Below are 20,664 nucleotides of genomic sequence, written 5' to 3' on the forward strand. Positions count from 1 at the left end.
GGTTTTTGAAGTCTGAAGGATATATTTAGAATGACCTGAATATGAATTTGTATTGCAGATTCATGCTTGTCTGAGGTGTTCTGAATAAAAAGCAACACGAGTGGGCTTTTTTCTTTACTCTCTGCCTTCATATCTGTGTTCTTTATCTAGTCCTTATAGATTTGGTGCCATTAACTGTTTTATCTGTTTTCTGTGTGGCAGAGAACTATTGCCTCACCCCTCTGCAGAACAATGGGCAATTGAGCAAGGTCCACAAACGTTTGGAAGGGCGTGGGAGACATGGTGCTATACAGAAAGTAAGAGTTCAGATCACCTTCTCTCTACTTCCCTGGGACTGTCCCACACACGGCTAGAGTGGCATTTATCTATTTCTGCAAGAGAGAGAGAGAGAAAATGAAGAAACCAGCAAAGAAGGAATACATGGAATGAAGGCAGCAGGACTATATACCCCCATGCAACAAAGGCAGCAAATGGAACAAAAAAGGCGAGAAAAATCACACCGCTATTTTCAGCAACTGCATTATTGCTCTTGCTGAAAGCACAACGTTGGGGGAAAGGAAGTGAGAGAAAGAGAGAAAGAGAGCGAGAGAGAGAGACACAGAGGGAGCGCCCGCCTGCACAGGAGCTGAATCCGTGCGCGCTTTATTCTCCACAAGGTACTTTCTTATTTGCAGTTTAAAAACTGCTTTGTTTAGAAAGAAAAGAAAAGAAAAACAACCAAAAAAGAAAAAGAACAAAACGTGGGTTGATGTGCACGAGTCGCCCTCTTGGATCCAGCATGGAGAGGATGCTGCGCTCAGGAGAAGCAGGTGTACTGAGCCAAGTGGAGGCGCAGGACGAAGAGCGAGGAGCGACGCACCACCACCGCTGATCCACAGCACCTGCTCCAGAAAGGAAAACCCCCTCATTATTAGAGATGCTTCTCCTTAACGCACCTTTTTTTCTTCTTCTTATCCCTCTTCTTCCAGAAATAAGTGGATTTTTCTGCACAACTTCTATCTGACCAGAAGAATGAGGGCGCCGTGACACTGATGAATGCGCAGCTAATTTGGGAAATACTGTGGTGGCAAACGCACCTCAGGGACTAATCTGCTGGCTCGTCACACGGCTGCTTGACTGAGATCAATCTCGCTGCTTATCAAGGACGTTGTTATCTGCAAGGATGTCCGGGGCGCTTCTCTCAGCGGAGACCCTCTACATTGGGATGGAGGTGCTGATTGCTGTGGCGTCAGTAATCGGGAATGTGATGGTGGTTTGGGCGGTGAAAATTAATAAATCCTTGCGAGACACCACGTTTTGTTTCATTGTCTCCCTGGCTCTGGCGGATATTGCGGTGGGAGCCCTCGTCATCCCTTTGGCCATCACTATCAGCATCGGACTTCAAACTCACTTTTACAGCTGCCTGCTCGTGGCGTGCACGGTGCTGGTGCTGACGCAAAGTTCAATCCTGGCCCTCCTGGCTATTGCAATAGACCGCTATCTCAGGGTCAAGATCCCAACCAGGTAAATGCAACAAAAAGAAAGGGAGACAAATCCACATTCACATGACAACAAGCAGATGCATCCAAAATGTGGAGATGTGATGTTGTTTGAAGTCCATCCTGAGATGTGGTGATTCCATTCTTCCGTCCATGCCAGTTTCTTTCTGTGGAATTAGACATGGCAGCTAAACCAGAGCGTGACTAATCAAGCAGCAGGTTTAATTAGGGCCTTGTATCCTCAGGAACATGTGTGGAAAAGTGACACACAAGTGGCCAGATCTGCCCGTCAGTGATGTTCAGCTCAATCTTCCACTTTGTATTTCAGACACATGCCACCAACGGTTTATCATGCCAGGCCCAAACACAAGGCTGGCGAAAGGCTGAACAGATAAGCTCAGCAGAAGAGGGGGAATTTATTGTCTCTGAATACTGTCTGTGGTAGCCTCAGACGCTAATCTCCTGTGTAAGACTTCCAGGCTTAAGATAGCAGTTTATCACGAGCTTTAGCTTTTGACTTCTTATTCTGTATTAAACCATCCAGGATTAATCATTTCCTCTGTCTGCAGCAGCTACATGTGTCTGAGGATTCTGGCTCGGGTTATTAAAATCACAAATTTTGCCGCTCCTTTCCCACCACGATGGACAATAGTTGAAATTACCAGTTGGTCGTGCTGCTTCCTGTCACTTTTTTTCTCACGCTTTCTGTTTTTAGATCAGCATCTGATCTCTTCCGAGCAGCCTGACGCTCAGGCTCAGTGTGTGAATAATGATTTTCTCGCTGTGCTTAAGAGACAAGCCTAACTCAAAACATACATCCCTAATCAATACTAATCCAACACATGGGAGCCTACCTGTGACAACCAGGCTAAATTGCAGCCTCGTGTTTTGCTTCATTTCAGCAAAGGTCAGGGTATTTTTTTAAACTGCTAACATTTCCCTTACAATTATAACATCAGACACGGTAAACATCGCCCATTAGTAACTAAAAATGATCAATCGCTGCTGCACACGCTCTCCACCATGAGCTTGAGCAGATAAGGGTTTTCATCTCTGCCTCGAGGCGAGTATCAGCCCGACTCTCTCTGTGTCATTTCTTGCTCACAAGGCAGGACAGCAGTGATAAGATTTTAGAGCCTCTTTTTCTTTTACCTTCTGCTTCTCACCCACAAAACATTATGCACAACAGAAAAAAGCCAAACCTGTACAGCTGGAAGCCTGCCAAATACTGCAGCTTCGTTGTAGTGCACTGCTGTACTACATTAGAAAGTAATACTGAGCCAATTTTAGCGATTCAGCTTTGCCCTTAACAAAAGAGCCATGAAAAGCAGCAGTGCAGTGAAGGCCAGCGCTTACTGATGAGGGCTTCACAGGCACACTTCAAATGGAACTTTGTGCTGCAATGAGCTGTTAGTTAAGTGTCCAGGGGCTTAAAGGATTCTTGTGAATAACACCTTTTGCAATCCTAAGGCCACATGACAAATGAAGCAAAGAAGAAAGCGTGCGCGTCCCAGCTGTGAGGGAAAGTGCTGACATGATGCTGTGCTGTTTGCTCCTGCAGGTACAAGCGGGTGGTGACCACTCGGCGAGCGGGGCTGGCGGTGGTGGTATGCTGGACGGTGGCGTTCATCGTGGGTCTGACTCCCATGCTGGGCTGGAACAACCTGAAGCGCCTCCAGCAGAACGGCTCCATCAGCTCCGACCTCGTCATCACCTGCCAGTTCGAAAACGTCATCAGCATGGACTACATGGTCTATTTCAACTTCTTCGGCTGGGTGCTGCCGCCGCTGCTGCTCATGCTGGTCATCTACGCGGAGATTTTCTACATGATCCACAAGCAGCTCAACAGTAAGAAATTCTCCACCAGCCACACGGACCCCAACAAGTACTACGACAAGGAGCTGAATCTTGCCAAATCTCTGGCTCTGGTGCTTTTTCTCTTCGCCATCAGCTGGCTGCCACTCCACATCATCAACTGCATCACGTTATTCTGCCCTGACTGCAAGAAGCCCATAGTTCTCCTCTACATCGCCATCCTGCTTACTCACGGCAACTCCGCTGTCAACCCAATTGTCTACGCTTTTCGCATTAAGAAGTTCCGCTCGGCCTTCCAGAAAATCTGGCAGCAGTACTTCTGCTGCAAGGACACACCAGCTCTGGAGATTCAGCCCAGCGACAGGAAAGAGATGCCCAATCTAGAGTCACAGCAGGCGACAGCAACACAGCCCCCTCAGGAAGAAGTCTCTAAATCTGATCTACTACAGCAGCAGCAGCAGCAGCATCCACCAGACCAAGAGCAGGATGAGAAGACCGAACCACCTCAGCAGCCTAAAGAACATCTGCCCATATTAGAGCAGAACACAGTCTAAGCGAAGGAACAGAGCTGATTCCTGGAGAAGTAATGATCGGAGCACAAGTGTTGGCTCTCTCCTCAATGAATGCAGCCTAATGAGGAGCATGAATTGCTGCACAGGGCTACAATGCTTCACTGATTGAGGTGACTCGGATCACTAAAAGATCATTCCTCTTTGCTCAGGAGGGTTGTATTTACTGAAAGTTGGTCAGAGCGGGAAAAAAAGAGAGGCTCAAAGGGTTCCTTTAAACTTGCAATAATGGAAGTCATTCTAACAGTGGCTGTGTGTTTGTCTTAGTGACAGACTGAAAACATTAAGCTTTCACTGTCTCTTCATTATGGTGAAACAGTTGCTGTGAACGTTACAAAATGTGCAATCTAAGTTATTGTGGTTGGTTAGTATCCGATTATCAAATGTTAGACCTTGCTTATACGTTTACCAGAGCAGGTTAATCTTACTACTGTGTATGTAGAAACTGACAGTGGCTAAAAGAATATGAATGTAATGATGTAAATACGAGACTGTAGCATCGCAGCTGTGAATGCTCATCTCTTCTTCAGGGTCTTAATTGCACAACAACGAAGTGGCACTATGGGAAAGGATTTTTTGCAGCCCGGAGGTCCGTGTGTGTGCTGAGCGTTGTGTAACCTGTGAACTCATCTCGGCTGGAGCTGAGTCCTGTGACCCAGCAGCACCGGTCCATTGCAGACGAGATGGACACCGACAGAGAACAAGCAGATGGAGGGAACAGGAGATTGTAACCTTTTAGGAGCTGCGTGCAGAAGGCTTGTAACCGCAGGACGACAGATAGTCATGGGGGAGAAAAACACTCACTGCACTTAAAGCCCATCCTTATCCAGCCTCCATGTGAGCTGCTGCTGCTGAAAGCCAGGCTTATTCCTTTTTATTTTCCCCATGTGGAGAGATAATAACGTTGTGACAACTCACCACCAGAGACGGCGGCTTCCTCGGCCTTATTCACTCCTTTACTGAGAATGAACTGAACTCTGTAAGTGACCCAGAAGTGACAACATGAAGATTGTGAGTGTTTGCTACTCTGTATGCTCAACATTTTTGCATAATTGCCAAACTTTGGCGTCTGTAGATTAGTAATTAAACTATGTTCCACGCCACTGACTTCAAGACACTGTATGGGAATGTACTGTAATTTTCTTTTTTGTCTCTTGTAAAGACTGGCCAAGACACATCAATGCTGTTCTCCTACACTGTTGACAATCTCTCATATAGGATTACATAATTTTCTATTACTGTCATAACAAACATCTCAGTAACAGACAGTGAATATTCTGATTCATTAATGGCTGAAAACACAGCTTAAAGCAATCCACCCCACCTGTATCTACAATCTTATATAGGCTGGGCGGACTGTAAATAAATACATTTAAGAGAAAAGTGGATGAATAATTATATGAATAATATGCTTTCTATTAATAATCCTATATGCAAAGGTTTACAGTTTTGATTCCAATTGAAAAATGAAATATTCAGATGTGTCATTATTATTTTATGTCATTTAACAGGTTTATAAATGACTCTTGGCACAAATTTTACAACACAATCAAACCGTCTGTTGTGAAAGTTAAGACAGAAAATATGATTTGAAGGAAACCCGGTGTGTTTTTTTGCTAATCCAACAAGGAAAAAATGTGAAATGAGACACTTTGCAAGTCACAAAATGTTGACGCTGCACACGTCTTGCCATTTTTAAAAACATTTTACTGATTCATTTATAAGTTTAGGCAAAGGTTGTTGTCTTGGTTGACTTTAAGCAGGAGACACAACTTGCTTGTGAACATTTAACCCAAATTACAACCCTTACAAAACCATTTTCAGAGCACTTTTGTAGGCTGAACTAAACTACAGAGTCTGGGTGCAACCTCCAAGTCTGTGGTGTCATAGTGTGTGCTTTGTATGACAACATTCACCATCTCTATGTGACAATATGTTCCATAAAGGTTCTTCTTCTTTTACGAGGGTTGCCTCCCTGGGATGTTTAACTTTGTGATGTATAACTTACTGACAGGGTACAGGATCTTAGTGCACTTGTTTAGTCATTTGAAAAAGTAGCTACCATCAATATTTTGATGTTAACATGGGTTCTTATCACTGTGTGAAAGAGGTAACAGTTGATTATTGGAAAACTCTGCAGTTCCCCTTTGATGGAGGTTGTGGAGTCTTAGCTTTTGGTTTTCTGGTCCTCAGGAAACCACAAGACTGAGCTGCTTTGGTTCAGTCTGACTAACAGAGGAAGAGGAAAATAGATCTTACTTATTAGTTAGCAAAGATCAAATGAGGGCCAAAAGCTCAACACTTCCTCCAGTATGGTCATGTTGCTATCTATCTTAGGATATGTGAATAGCAGCTGTTTGTTTACAGTTTTTGCCGTATTAACTTAAAGGTCCAGTGTTAAGGATTTACCAGGAATTTATCAGCAGAAATAAAAATAGTAATATTCACAATTAGTCTATAATCAACTGAAATAAGAATCATTGTGTTTCCATTATGTAAGAGTGGATGTAGGTCCTCTATCATACAGTCTGCCTTGTTGCATCACCATGCAGTAGCCCAGAACAGACAAACCAAAGACTGGATCTAAAGAGGGTTTTTACATTATTAGCATTTATTTAGTTACGTACTGCAGCTTCACAGCCAAGTGCCTCTAAATAGTGTCCTTTAAAAGGTAATCACCAATTCTTTTTTTTATTTTTATTTTTTTTTTTTTGGAGGGGGGGGGCATGGCTCAGTGGGTAGAGTGGCCGTCTTGCAACAGGAGGGTTGCTGGTTCGATCCTTGGCCCATAGAGCTCATGCCGAGGTGTCCCTGAGCAAGACACCAAAGCCCTAACTGCTCCTGGTGGGTCGTGGTTAGCAGCTTCCGCCTTCATCAGTGCGTGAAAGTGATGTATCTTGTAAAGTGCTTTGGGTATCTTTCAGGTACAGTAAAGCGCTATATAAATACAGACCATTTACCATTTTAAAATCCTCAGTAAATGTAGTTTTAAAGATTGGAACTTATGAGTTTTCCTCCTTACTCCTAAAAAGTCAGCACTTTCTACACACTAAGAGCGGATTCACCCAAACACACCACGTACCCAGTGCATCTATTTGTGATATTTCTTTTAAAATATATTGGTTCTTTCTACCTGTTCGGACCTTTTTACGAGTCATCACTTCTCGAGTTGTAATTACTCTACAGCAATCAACACTATAAAGCCCTCAAGTTTTTATTGGTACCTTACTGCAGCTCAGCGGTGCTGTCAAAATTCTCATTAACGTGCTGCAATAAGGCAGCGAGTGGCTGGTAGATAACAGTTGAGAGTTGTCACAGCCCTGACAGCCCATTTCTCCTCTCAGTATATGAATTCCTTTGATATTTGGAGACGTATGAAGTTCCTAAAAAGACCGAGTAATCCCAGTGATGACTGCTCACCCTGACTGTGTCTGCAAGGTCTCCTCCTCACAAGCTGTCAACAGACTCACTTCACTCTCCTTTTTTTCACATATAACACATGTCCAGAATCCATAGAGCAGAAGATATGCTGTATGTGCACGTCTTTATGTTGACCAGAATGCTTTTGTAAATCAATGAACTGGTTCAATGACATTATAACAGTAATCGTTCAGTCTGTGAGGCTATTTTTAATCATGCGCACTTTCAGGAGAAGCTAGAATATCAAGAGGATGCAGACTTGAGATAAGAACAGCAAATAAGAGGAAAGGAAACACTGGAGCTGTGTATTTCTAATAGGCCAGCAGAGGTGACCTTTCCCCACAGCAGCCTAGTGTCCTTGGGGGTAATGTGTTAACCACAGACCCTGAGGGAGGGACATGGATCTCTGTTTACACACTTTATATTTTCATTCTGCAGTAAAAAAAAAAAATGCAGTTCAAGCTACTTTCAAGCTACTCCAAATCTATTTAGTAAATGGATTGGTGTACATTTGCAAGGAAAAGTCTAAAGAGATGTATACTGTGGTGTCTGTGTTTTTGAAAAGGATGGGAAACTAATATGTAACAGAAAAGGGTACAGATGACCTCCACACTTCTGAACCTGCCCTCATCTCCTCTGGTGAAATGCACAGAAGTGGATCGATATTTTTTTCTGGGTGGCTTGTTGCAGTTTTGTTCCAGGTCAATAAGGGCTTTGTACATTTGCCTGAGCTCAAACCAACACAGGCTTTCAATCCTCCAAAGACTCCCTGTAGCTCCAGTAAGGCAGGCTGAAAGGGGGGGGAAATGCACAGCGTAATAATTGTGCCCCTTTAAAGAGCTTTTTCCATTAAAAACAGAGGAGTGGATTGATCTAACTGAGCTGTGATCAGGCGTCATGAATCAGCTAGCATGTTATGCCCCCGGTGCCGCAGCACAACAGGAAACACAGCTCCCTGTCAAAGCTCTTTACAGTATATACCATCACAACATCTGCCTTAGGGAAGACAGATGTTAGCTGTAACACGGAGCTGTGGAGACTGCAAAAAGGATAAAACCCTACTTTAAGAAGGTTTTAGTCAAGTCATGCCAGCCCTCACAGCATGGTGGTGTACAGCACGGAGCAACAGCCACTGTCACATAAATGTAATCGTTGGCTTGGTTTGTTCTGCATGTATGACTTCACTGAGACGCAATCAGTCATAAAAACAAGGCCAACAATTCTGCCTCTGCTGAAATAGCATCTGTGTCAGACTCATCTGTTGTGATACAGCAGTGTGGGAACATCAATTCCTGGTTGGCATCGCAGCTAATGAGAGGCTGCATCCAAAATGATGAGCATGAAAATGAGAAGTTGGAAAAAAATACGGGTCGATGCAAATTTGCAACAGATGGAAAATTTGCATTTATCACCAGCTGAACACTGCCTGTTGGGATGTGATGACACACAACATGTCAACTGTCTTTTACTGTCCTACAGAAATGGTTTCCATCCGCTCACTGAACCTCAAAAAAACACCAACAGACTGTCAGAACGTTAAACCGTTCAACAAAACGGCATCGGGGCGCTGCAAATAAAACAAACTCCTTCCCCACTAACAATCAATTATTCACCAAACAGGCTTACAAAATTAGAACAACATCAATATTTTATCTCCTATTTTAAAAGAAAATCCCATTTCTGCCTTGGGAGGTATCCTGACAACACAGCCTTGAATCAGGGTTGCAAAATTTAGAGGAGCTTTGCCTCCTGTGTGAACCCAGACTAAAGAAAAGACAGACAGTAAATCGTTCACACGGCTTCATTGGAATGACATTTTTACAGAGCAGATTGAGCAGTGATGATTTGCTGCTTTGTTAGTGGCGCAATTCACTTCCTACGGGTAAATGAGAGATACTCCAAACGCTAAAGCTTGATGCTGCATTTTCTTCCTGACACTAATTCCCTGTACCAGAGCTCTACTTCTAACGCCCCTTTGCCCTCACTGACTGTCCTGATGACAGAGTGCCACCTGCTGGAAAACTGAGAGGAGAAGCTGCTGTTGATCCGACTCACATCGGGTTCCCTCATGAAGCTTCTCCTCTTCTCATGGGGCCAAGAACACAAGAGGGGAAAAAAAACGACAACAAAAAAACAAGATTCACTTTTGCACATGACGAATTCACTCTTCATCTACAATAACACGGTGCAGATTTAACCACCACATTATAAAGATTGCTGCTCAGTGGGAGCACACACTGGTTAAACTGGACTTGTGGTTCACGCAGTTCAGCAGAAAAAAAACAAAATGAAGAATTTGTGCTCCCGTAGAACTTACTGTCGAATTTACAAGATAGTGTATCATCTGTTTTTATCACAAACAAAGTGTCTGTGGATCTCGTTAGATTTCATGAACTTTTTGAAGTTGTTAACTATCTCGCAGCGATGCTACAGGTATGATGGCGACAATGTTCCCTCATCCCTCTGAGGCCACCCACCACTGTGCTAAAAATGTTGTTCCTGTTGTCGAGGGACCCACTCATGAACTTCAGTGTGATGTTCCTACGTGTAAAATACGCTGTGGATTCTGTTTGTACATTTTAAACAGGTTACTGATGGTAAAATGTTTGCTGTCCAACGTAGTGACACAGCAGAGTCATCAGCAGAAGTGTAACCACAAGCAGTAACGTCAGGGTTACAGGAGCGTTCGCTGCATTACAGTAAAATGACACAGCATGAGCACAACAGCGTAGTTTTTTGTCCCCAGGGAAAAATGGAGCATTTATCTTAGGCCATGCCCGTTCCAACCTCGACAACCCCACATGCGGTAACAGAAAACTCAAACCCCAAGAAACACACATCAGACGGAGGGATAATTGCCTGCCTCAACAAGTCTGAACCAAAGTGTGCCGAGGCAGCTGAAGTGCTGGACCTGACTCACTTCCCGCCTGCTATCAGCTGATTGTCCTTTATCAAGAAGGGGAAATTCCCGTCTCCTTTCCCATTTCTGAAACAGTGGTTTTTAAAACCTGCTGAATGGACTTAACCATACACAGCCATACACAGCCTCTTTGGTCTATTTTTGGGGGGAGTAATAGGTCACAAATGCCTTTTTTTTGTTTGGGTTTGCAGCCCCGCTGTTCCTTGTGGCAGATTTTTTAAAAAACAACTCTTTAAAAAAGTTATGAAGGCATTGCTCCACATGCAGTTAAAGAAGCAATAATAATATTCAGTGCAATCAGAGCTCCCATCGTGGCCCGTGGTGTCCCTCCTTGTGGCTGTGCCTTGGATGGCACCCGCCCATAAAGGCCACTGCTTATGACTGGCAGTAATTAGCTTTTAATGGTGGTGGTGAAAGATGGCTGTCCATAAAGTCAACACAACTCCGCCTGCCTCAACTTGTTCTGCACTGGCAGCAGACACAGTCTGCCCTCACGCTTGGCTCCGAGCCAAGCCCTCTATTATATAATTACATGAACTCATACAAATTGCTTACAGTGTCACTTAAAATTACATCTCCCCAGGGCTGCCTGAAGGCCCAGGGGGTGGGGTGCCGACCATGAACCACAGTGTCCCCAGTTCACTTCCTGCTGGGGACCTCTGCTCCTTCTCTGACTCCTTTTGTCTTCTGTCACTATCTAATAAGCTTCTGTCTGTCCTCAGGATATTTTCAAACTGGTGACATACGTACACAACTAGGATGACATGTTTGATTGTCAAAGCCCCAGAATGACCCAATGAAGCACCAAGAATGTTATAATCAAGAATATATCAACACAAGGTTCCTGCAATAATGACTTGCATCCCGTTGGTGTACACAATTGCATGAAATCTGTGGGTCTGAGACTTTTCTGTCATATCCTGTTTAACTCATCAGTGCTACTGTGTCCCAATCCTGTGGAGTACCTGAGTGGAAACAGAGGAAGTGCACATTTTTGGTTTGCAACTGCTTCCAAAAGACTCTGAGCCAGAGTTACAGGGAAGAGAATAGTGAAAACCTTTCCATGCAGGTTTTAACAGCCGTGATCAAGCTGCTGGCACGGAGATTTGATTCCTTCTGGTGTAGTAGAACGTCATTTCTCTGTATCATTTGGAGAATAACCGAGATGTGCTAATGACGTCCAGATTATGTCTCCAGATTTCCAAAGCATTACATTAAGACAGCTATACATATTTTTCATTCATTTATCCATCCATCCATCCTCTATACACCGCTTTATCCTCACTAGGGTCGTGGGAGGTGCTGGAGTCTATCCCAGCTGACTCGGGCGAAGGCAGGGGACACCCTGGACAGGTCACCAGTCTGTCGCAGGGCTTCATACATAGACGAACAATCACACTCGCATTCACACCGACGGGCAATTTAGAGTAGTCTCATTCATTTATTTCATTTTTAATAATATTTAATGTCACCCTTTGCTTTATGTTGTTCATTCTGGGCTGGATGTGACAGAAGATGACACATCACTATGAGAATCAGCATTTTCACGATCATTCAGCATCTGAAAGTCCAACAGTGAACTGGAAAACATTAGAATTTATATTTATATGACTAATATCAGCGTATATCACACCCTTATAATCCCTCTTTTGTATCTCCTAATCTTCACAACATATTTATAGAGGGCTATGTGTTTGCACAGTAAAGAAAAAAATATTCCCAAAGGTGAGTAATAGTCTAGATTTTGATAAAGTGATTGTTGAAGCAGAAGTAAGACTCTTGGCTGCTGCTTCAGGGAAACATGAGTCAAAGCCATGGCCTCTTCCAAGCCCATTCAGATGACTGTACACAACTTTATGAAGTTTCTTCATGGAATTATTTCTGTACAACTTTTAGTGTTGACTTGTGATTCATTACAGACAAGTTGCTATATGAGTGACATTTGAGGGCTCAGAGGGCGAAACATGGTTTCCGCCTTGGCGATAGCTTGTTTTGATCACTTTTTGTTTTGGTTGTGTCATTTGTTTTGTTTGTTGTGCTCTAAGGATCTTTGTGTGCCAGTTTCACCCACAAGCATGCATAGTATCCCGACAAATTGCAAAGGGTTACGAATATTCAGACACAACACGTCAAACGAGCTGCTCACTACTGTTTTGGATTCATTGTTATTGTAATAATGAAGCGAACAACCCAGAGTGATCACAAATAAAACAAAAGGAAACACAGAGGCTCTCTGAGAAAGCCAAAATAAATTGCTGTGAGAGTTTAGTGGAGTATAAAAACAAAACTGTTCCCAGAATAACTGTGAGGCGCAGCAGACTCAGCAGGGCCTGGTAAAGTACCTGGACGTGGTGATGGGGTAACATTTCCTCCACATCAAACGCAGTGACGGCCCTGTGTGTTGCACAGTCTCCGAGTCCCACCGCAAAATCAGCAAACCAGCTGTCACAAAACACAACACAGCTGAATTAGGGAGCTGGCCAGGGAACCACATCAACTGGGGCAGACAGGAAGTGATTTTTGCATTTATAACCGCCTGCTAGAAACATGCCATAAGACATAAACAGCTTGCTTTAACAAGGCATTTTGAAACTAAACAAGGCCTGTCACAATTAAGAACAGAGCTGCAAAACTTGCTGTACAGTACTGAACTGTAAACACTACAGAATCTAGGCCAGCTGAGGGAAATTAGGGCATGATATATGCTGAGTTTTGGTGGAATACGCTAGACTCAGAGTTTTCTCCTTAAGCTAGTGCTGACCTTAAAATGCCAATATCCGTGCATGTGTTACGGTGTTTTTGTAGTATTCTGCCTCTCTGTATGCTTTAGCAGCTCCAGGAAAAACAGAGAAATGTTACAAATGACGACTTTTTCGGTATTACATGGCATTTTCATGGTTAACTTAATCATACAAATCCCGCCCACGTGAGTATAGAGGGGCTCGCTGCTCTGCTCTGATATTATCCAGCTCCCCGATGACGCAGTTGGCCACCTCATACAGCTCCATGGTTGGTGCCAACAGGCTCTGCTGCGACTGAGGGCAATTTTGGGAAGAATGCCACACAAAAAAAAAAGTGTATTTTTTCGAGGTTCCATGTGAGACGTCTTTTTGGAAGCGGAGTGGCGAAACCAAATGAAATGTGGCATTTGTTAAAATGCATGGAGCCGTGTTCATTAAACCTTTGACGCCATGCAAAATGAGTGGCAGATGTTTTCAAAGGAGGTCTGGGGATCCTCTGAGGAGCCACACAAAAACCAGAAATAACCTTAGGATTGTGCCTGAATGAAAGAAGAAACACATTACATGAAAGGAGGTTTGTGTCAGCTTACGGTTTAAGTTGGATGTTTTAAAGTTTGAAAATCTGGGAAAAAATATATATTTTTACAGTGAAACTTCTGATGTCCACATTTTCAACATTTTTTGAGAACTATTTGAAAATTTTTAGGTGGAAAAAAAGAATGTTAAAAAAATGTTTCTTAAGAACATTCACGAAAAAATCAACCAAAATCCAGCGAAATTCGATTTTGGTTGATTTTTTCGTGAATGTTCTTCAAGAAAATATTAGAAGTTTTACTGATATGTATGTAATCACTTTAGATATTTTTACTAATTTTTTGAGGATTTTTACTAATTTCTGATGGTATTTACAAGAATTTTCTTGCCAAATTTGGGGGATTTTTTTTAAAATAAACCTTTTAAGGGAAACTTTTGAGGAATCATTGGAATTTTCTTCCTGAAAGTTTTGCAAATTTTCAGAAATTTGGGGGATTTTTCGGCTGAATTTTTGGATTTCTTTTCAGACAGGAGACAATATTTCTTGGTGCACGTAAATGAAGACAACAGGAGGGTTAAAACCATTATATTTTCAGTTCAGGGGCAATTATATTGAGTATTTTCTAAGAACAATGTGCCAGGTTTGAACATCTGGAGAGGTATGTGAGAGGTATTATCAGGAGTAGGAACACACGCGAAAGGCTCAAACTGTACTCATGAGTAGATTATAGTGATATGCAAAAGACACAGTGTGTATTGCTATTGCTGCTGTTTTTGGGGAAAATCACGATAAATATCAGTAATATAATTATGGAAACAGGAAGACGTGCTTAATGTGAAGAAGGTGACGACATTACAGTAAAGGACATGCATGTGAAATGTGTGAGACATCAACCACATCAGGAAACCATTAATTTCAAAAAGAGGAAGCATATCTTTCTCATCACACAGCAGGTCCAAAAATTCTCACCTCCTCTTCACTGATAGGTACAACATCTTCTTTGACCATAAAAGGCAAGCAACTGGACAATCTGTAAGACAAAGGATGTGCACCACTTTTACAGCCAGTGTTTCTGTATGTATTCACATGCAGCCTTCCTCTATCCACTTTACACGGCGTATTTTGACTGTGTGCATCAGTTAAAAAGGCTTGTTTATTTTCCTACAACTGAAAATGCTGCGGAGCAACTAAGTAAACATGTTTGCATGAAAAGAGAGGATGTCAGCAGCGTGTTCGCTGAAACAGAAAGAAAAAAAAAGCCCCTCATCGGCAGCTTTGACCATTCATGTGGGAATGGAATGTGTCATGATATGCTGGCTGAGACACATCCTTGCCCACCTTGATGCTCACAGAACCCAAAATATCAACATATACACAGAATACACACTCCTGTGCATAGCGGGCGCTCTCAAGATTAACAGATTAACACACAAATTGTTTTTCAGGATAGAAAGTTAAAGGCATATCTGTGTTTTGAAGTGTATTTGGCACAAGACTTTAAATGTTACACAACAGAAATGTGCAAAGGAGGAAGGTAAGATCCTCTTTGAAGGAAATATACAAAACACTTGATGCAATATTCATTACCAAACAAGACATGTGAGTTACTGCTAATAAATTGACTCATTTAGGGGATGAAGTCAGAGGCATTATCTGTGCAGTGATGAGGAAACTGCAACCTCCAAAAAATCTGGTCTGTGAACATAGTGTATTGGCAAATATCTCAATTAATAACAATTAAGTAAAGACAAGCTTTCACGGGCAATCTGACCAAATAAGACAGCAGAAAGCATGTTTTTCCAGTTTTCTTGTGAGAATCTACTTTTGGATTGACCTAGTTTGACATTTTATTTGGTGCCAACTTTAGATAAAGAGGAAATAAATTTATATTTATGAAACAAAGAGGGAACCAAGCTTTTTTTATGCCAATACCTTACGCATATAAATAACAGAAGTGTCTGACTGGGTCCCATGATCAGTCTGCTGCACTGTAAAATACATGAATATATAAAATAGAGCTGTTTCCATGAATTAAAAGAATCACAACAATGCACACTGAGCATCTAAAATAAGTGGTTTTGCTTTTTTTTTTTTTTTTTTCCATCAGTTTTAATGTTGCAAATTCCAGTGGTAATAGCAGCTTTAAGAGCTTTCAGACTAATTTGTCAATTGGTTAATGAATTGTGTGGGTTTGCAGGAAACAGGCATTATTTTATTATCATGGCGTAAAACACACATCCTAATTTGCCATAACTGTTCTTATCCACCACTGCCATTGTTAAGGCGGTACCACGCCCTCAAAATATCTCCAAAAAAGTACCATTAGTTAACCACTCATTAGGTGTTAGGTAAGGCTAAATGTGGATATTTTGGAAATTCCCCATGTCCATTCAACCGATACGGTCTGTCAAGATGTAAGTAGGAGGACTGAGGTTAGTAGTAGGCGGGGACGAGGTTAAGTGACTAAGACTCTTTGGTGCATAAATACAAGGTCCACAACCCCAACCAGGAACACAAAGCAGAGACAAGAACAAGAGTAGCCAGTCAAAACAAAGACGGAAGACAACTAAGACTGAAGGAGAAACACCTTTGATCCGCAGGGGAGAAGCATTTTGAATTTTTTGGTGTCACTGAGCACTTGCTGACTGCAAACTCTAGATTTTTGAGTATTTGGGAACAGTAGTACAGTAGATCTCATCATGAGATACTGTGCTTCAGTTGCGTGTTTGCTTTTGGGGATAAGTGTGCAGGTGATATGGAGCGTTCCCCTCAAGTCCAAGTATATCACCTTCCCAGGAGACATCCTCAAAAACATGACTGACTCGGAGCTGGCAGAAGTGAGTAGCAGATGGTTTATTTTGTCCTGATTGATATTCAGAAACAAGATGCAATCAAGCTGTGCAGGAAACTAATTACCTGCATGGAGATGCCTATAACAATACTAATGAAAATTTATTTTTTCTAAAACTACATGATTGTGTTAAAGTGAAAGCAGATGTCATATTACATGAGGATAAAAAAGTTTGTTTTAGTCAGATCCATATGTAATCATCTAGTTGCATTCACTGATGTCTTTTTTCATGTGCTCTAGAATTATTTAAAGAAGTTTGGCTACATGGAAACCCTGCACCGCAGTGGCTTCCAGTCGATGGTGTCCACTTCCAAGGCTTTGAAGAGGATGCAGAGGCAGATGGGGCTGAAGGAGACTGGGGAGCTGGATAAGTCAACCCTAGAGGCCATGAAACAGCCTCGCTGTGGGGTTCCCGATGTGGGCAACTATAAAACCTTTGATGGAGACCTCAAATGGGACCACAATGATGTTACTTATAGGTGAGTAGAAAGCAAGAGTCCGTGACATTTTGGCACAATTTAGAAGGTATCTCCATTTTCTGATGAGACTTTATCACTAAACATCTTCATTAACACCATCAGTTACACTTCATATGTCATTCTACGCTCCTCCACAGGATATTAAATTATTCTCCAGACATGGAGAGCTCTCTGATCGATGACGCCTTCGCCCGAGCCTTCAAGGTGTGGAGCGACGTGACCCCTCTGACCTTTACCCGCCTCTTCAGTGGCGAGGCTGACATCATGATTTCATTTGGAAAAGCCGGTATGTGCTTGTAGATTTAAATCCTTTTGTACATACGGATGTCTCACACCTGCATTTTGTGCTAAACACAAGTAGAAAATCAAACATAGATGTGCTATTCTTTGATTTATTATTTAGATCACGGAGACCCATACCCATTTGACGGTAAGGATGGCCTTCTGGCCCACGCCTACCCTCCAGGTCCGGGTATGCAGGGAGATGCCCACTTTGACGACGATGAGCACTGGACCCTGGGAAAAGGACCAGGTAATCAGACTTAACATGTGGAATCATGTACAGTTGCCTCCCCCTAGTGTTCACTTTAAGGATTTTTTCACCACATGTACAATCTTTTCTATCTCCTCAGCTGTGAAGACTCGCTATGGGAATGCAGATGGTGCCATGTGTCACTTCCCCTTCACCTTCGAGGGCAAATCTTACACCACCTGTACCACTGAGGGCCGCACAGACGACCTGCCATGGTGCTCAACCACAGCCGACTACGACAATGACAAGAAATTCGGCTTCTGCCCAAGTGAACGTAAGCCTGACAATTTACTCTCCAAAGCAACACACAGGTCAAAAGGGCATTTGCTTTTGCGAGATGCTGACTCACCTATCCCTGCCTTTAATTCTTATACCCGACAGTTCTGTACACATTTGGAGGAAATGCCGATGGAGCTGAGTGCGTCTTCCCTTTCATCTTTCTGGGGGAGGAGTATGACAGCTGTACCACAGAGGGTCGCAGTGATGGCTACCGCTGGTGCGCCACCACAGACAACTTTGACAAAGACAAGAAATTTGGATTCTGTCCCAGTCGTGGTGAGTGGCAGGAAACCCTGTGCAGAAATGCTGCCATAATGGCTTGTTTTTGTGTTTAACTGTTGTTGTTGTGTCTCTGTTTGTCCAGACACTGCTGTGATTGGTGGAAACTCAGAGGGCGAGCCCTGCCACTTCCCCTTCGTGTTCCTGGGTCAGAAGTACACTTCATGCACAAGTGAGGGACGAGGAGATGGCAAGCTGTGGTGCGGCACCACTGACAACTATGATGAAGACAAGAAATGGGGCTTCTGTCCCGACCAAGGTAAGAAAGACGGAGAAATTTGTGCAGATTAAAATTCAAGAGATTTTGATTTTTTCTAACCATTCTTTGATTATGTTTATGATATGTTTTCCAGGTTATAGTCTGTTCCTGGTGGCAGCCCATGAGTTTGGTCATGCCCTTGGCCTGGATCACTCCAGCATCAGAGAGGCTCTGATGTACCCCATGTACAGCTATGTGGAGGACTTCTCTCTGCATGAAGACGACATCGAAGGCATCCAATATCTCTATGGTAAGGTCACGACAAACTGCTGTATTGTGCTACATCACATCAAAATGTTAGCATTTCTAATTTCTTCCAATTATCCTCAAACAACACTGTTTTAATTTATTTTCAGGAAGCAAAACAGGCCCTGACCCCGAACCCCCAACCCCCACCACTACCACCACCAGCGCCACCACCACCAGCGCCACCACCACCGCTGTAACCCCTGTGGATCCGACCAAAGACGCCTGCAAGATTACCAAGTTCGACACCATCACTGTGATTGCAGGAGAACTCCATTTCTTCAAAGATGGGTGAGCAAATCTTTCTAGTTTATATTTGTCAACTATGTCAGGATAAGACATTCAGCTTCAGGAATACTGATGTGCTCATTTTGCTCGATCGACAGACTTTACTGGAAGATGTCCAGCGGCAGAGAAGCAGAACTCAAAGGACCCTTTTCCATTTCTGACAAGTGGACAGCACTGCCAGCTGTCATTGACTCTGCCTTCGAGGACGTTCTGACCAGGAAACAATACTTCTTCTCAGGTAATGATGCCTCACATCAGCGTTTAATGGACCACTGACACATTAGTGAAAAGTGCTGATGATCATATTAATTTTCTCTCTTCAGGGACCAGATTCTGGGTGTACCAAGGAAACAACGTTTTGGGTCCTCGCAGCATTGAGAAGCTCGGCCTGCCCAACACCATTCAGAAGGTGGAGGGAGCTCTGCAGAGGGGGAAAGGCAAAGTGCTGCTCTTCAGTGGAGAGAACTTTTGGAGGTGAATCAAAATTATGCCTTTTGTATAATTAAATGTGAAACACTCAAGCAGATAGTGTGTTTTTTTTTGCATTTAAGTGAAAAATGACAGGTTGTTTTTACCTTTTCTTGGGGCAAACCTCAGGAGGTGTGTTTAAACTCTGCCTTTAGTGCATTTAAATGTGTAAATCTGCTGGATTTTTTTATTTTTTTTGCATCAAACAGAAGAACAACCAATTGTTTTGCAATTTTAATGCATTATCTAACATGATTTTGCATTCGATCAATACAGGCTTGATGTTAAGGCCCAGAAAATCGACAGAGGCTACCCCAGATACACTGATGCCCACTTTGGTGGTGTTCCTAATGATGCTCATGATGTGTTCCACTACAATGGTGAATAAACCTATGCATCTGCAATATTTATCCACTCATCTTAATAATTAAAATCTGCAAAAAGTAGGGACCCTCATCTGCATTCTGTTGCTTTAATTCCTATTTTTCTCTTTTAGGTCACATCTATTTCTGCAGGGATCGCTTCTACTGGCGGATGAACTCCCGCAGGCAGGTGGACCGTGTTGGCTATGTGAAATACGACCTCCTCAGCTGCTCAGATTCCTCCAGCACTCGCTACTGAGGAGATGAATGCACAGATGAGCTGGGAATTGTCTGTAATGCGGCAGCACCTATTTCTCTCTTTCTCTCTGTGCAGGTGTCAGGGAGAATGTGATGCAGTGTTTATGTATAGCGCCTGTTGTAAGATGCGTGTGCTTTCTGAGATGTGAATAATTAGGCCTTCACTAATGTTGACCAATTGCAAAACATGCAGCATTGGCCTAAATATAGGTACAGGAACGCAAATTGCGACCTTTGGCACTGCCCTGCCCTCAGTCTGATAATCTGTGAACTGATGGTAACTGTGGCTTGTAACCACAACTTTCCTATTCTCAAATGCTGTCTGGATCAGAGTCTAGATTTGCTGAATAATTCTGATGTCTGACAGGCTCAGACTCTTAACAGTATTGGATTATTTTGGTATTTATAGCAATATCTAATATTATTTTTGTGTCTCAAGCTTATTTGTTTTGTACATGTTTGTTGTTTTCTGAAAATGGCTTCAGGGCCACTTTACTTGCACTGGAAGACAATGCTTGTCTCCTTCACTGAAATTATTTATGAGTCTAATAAAATTTTTTGTATTAAAGTTTAAACTTTCAATGCAATAAACATTTCATGAGAACAACTTACCCCTGCCTGCAGTCTCAGTCATTCACTAAAACTATGTATTTTCTGACGTCCACAAGCTCATCATTAAACATTTGAATCCAAAACTCCATTGCAGTATAAATATATACCATTAAGCAACAGTTTTTGTCGTAAAAATGTAGCTTTATTAGTTTTAAATTAGGTCACAACTGCTCTAAGTGGATGCATATTACTCCGCACCCAATTGCGTAATACGCCTTCCTCTAAAAACAATAGTCCACTAAGTGATTAAAAACAACACATTATCCACAAATA

The 20,664-nt window shown here is 42.6% G+C and overlaps 2 protein-coding genes and 1 long non-coding RNA gene across 3 annotated transcripts; 2 read left to right on the forward strand and 1 right to left on the reverse strand.

Moving 5' to 3' along the window:
- The first annotated feature begins 326 nt into the window (after nt 1–326).
- On the forward strand, nt 327–5,823 carry adora1b (adenosine A1 receptor b). The gene is made up of 2 exons (XM_022215379.2): nt 327–1,503; nt 3,040–5,823. The coding sequence occupies exons 1-2, from the start codon at nt 1,163–1,165 to the stop codon at nt 3,845–3,847; spliced, it is 1,149 nt and encodes a 382-aa protein (XP_022071071.2). The 5' UTR covers nt 327–1,162; the 3' UTR covers nt 3,848–5,823.
- Nucleotides 5,824–11,675: 5,852 nt separating this feature from the next.
- On the reverse strand, nt 11,676–17,325 carry LOC110966131 (uncharacterized). The gene is made up of 3 exons (XR_002596722.2): nt 17,229–17,325; nt 14,448–14,508; nt 11,676–12,644 (listed from the first exon to the last, which is right to left on the reverse strand). It is a non-coding gene; the product is annotated as an uncharacterized LOC110966131 (long non-coding RNA).
- mmp9 (matrix metallopeptidase 9) lies at nt 15,956–20,390 on the forward strand. Its single transcript, XM_022215388.2, has 13 exons — nt 15,956–16,315; nt 16,570–16,808; nt 16,946–17,094; nt 17,212–17,340; nt 17,441–17,614; nt 17,722–17,895; nt 17,984–18,157; nt 18,252–18,407; nt 18,514–18,694; nt 18,790–18,929; nt 19,015–19,165; nt 19,436–19,539; nt 19,656–20,390. The coding sequence occupies exons 1-13, from the start codon at nt 16,178–16,180 to the stop codon at nt 19,778–19,780; spliced, it is 2,034 nt and encodes a 677-aa protein (XP_022071080.2). The 5' UTR covers nt 15,956–16,177; the 3' UTR covers nt 19,781–20,390.
- Nucleotides 20,391–20,664: the final 274 nt, after the last annotated feature.

Source organism: Acanthochromis polyacanthus, chromosome 6, assembly GCF_021347895.1.
Source record: "Acanthochromis polyacanthus isolate Apoly-LR-REF ecotype Palm Island chromosome 6, KAUST_Apoly_ChrSc, whole genome shotgun sequence".
Lineage (NCBI taxonomy): Eukaryota > Metazoa > Chordata > Actinopteri > Pomacentridae > Acanthochromis > Acanthochromis polyacanthus.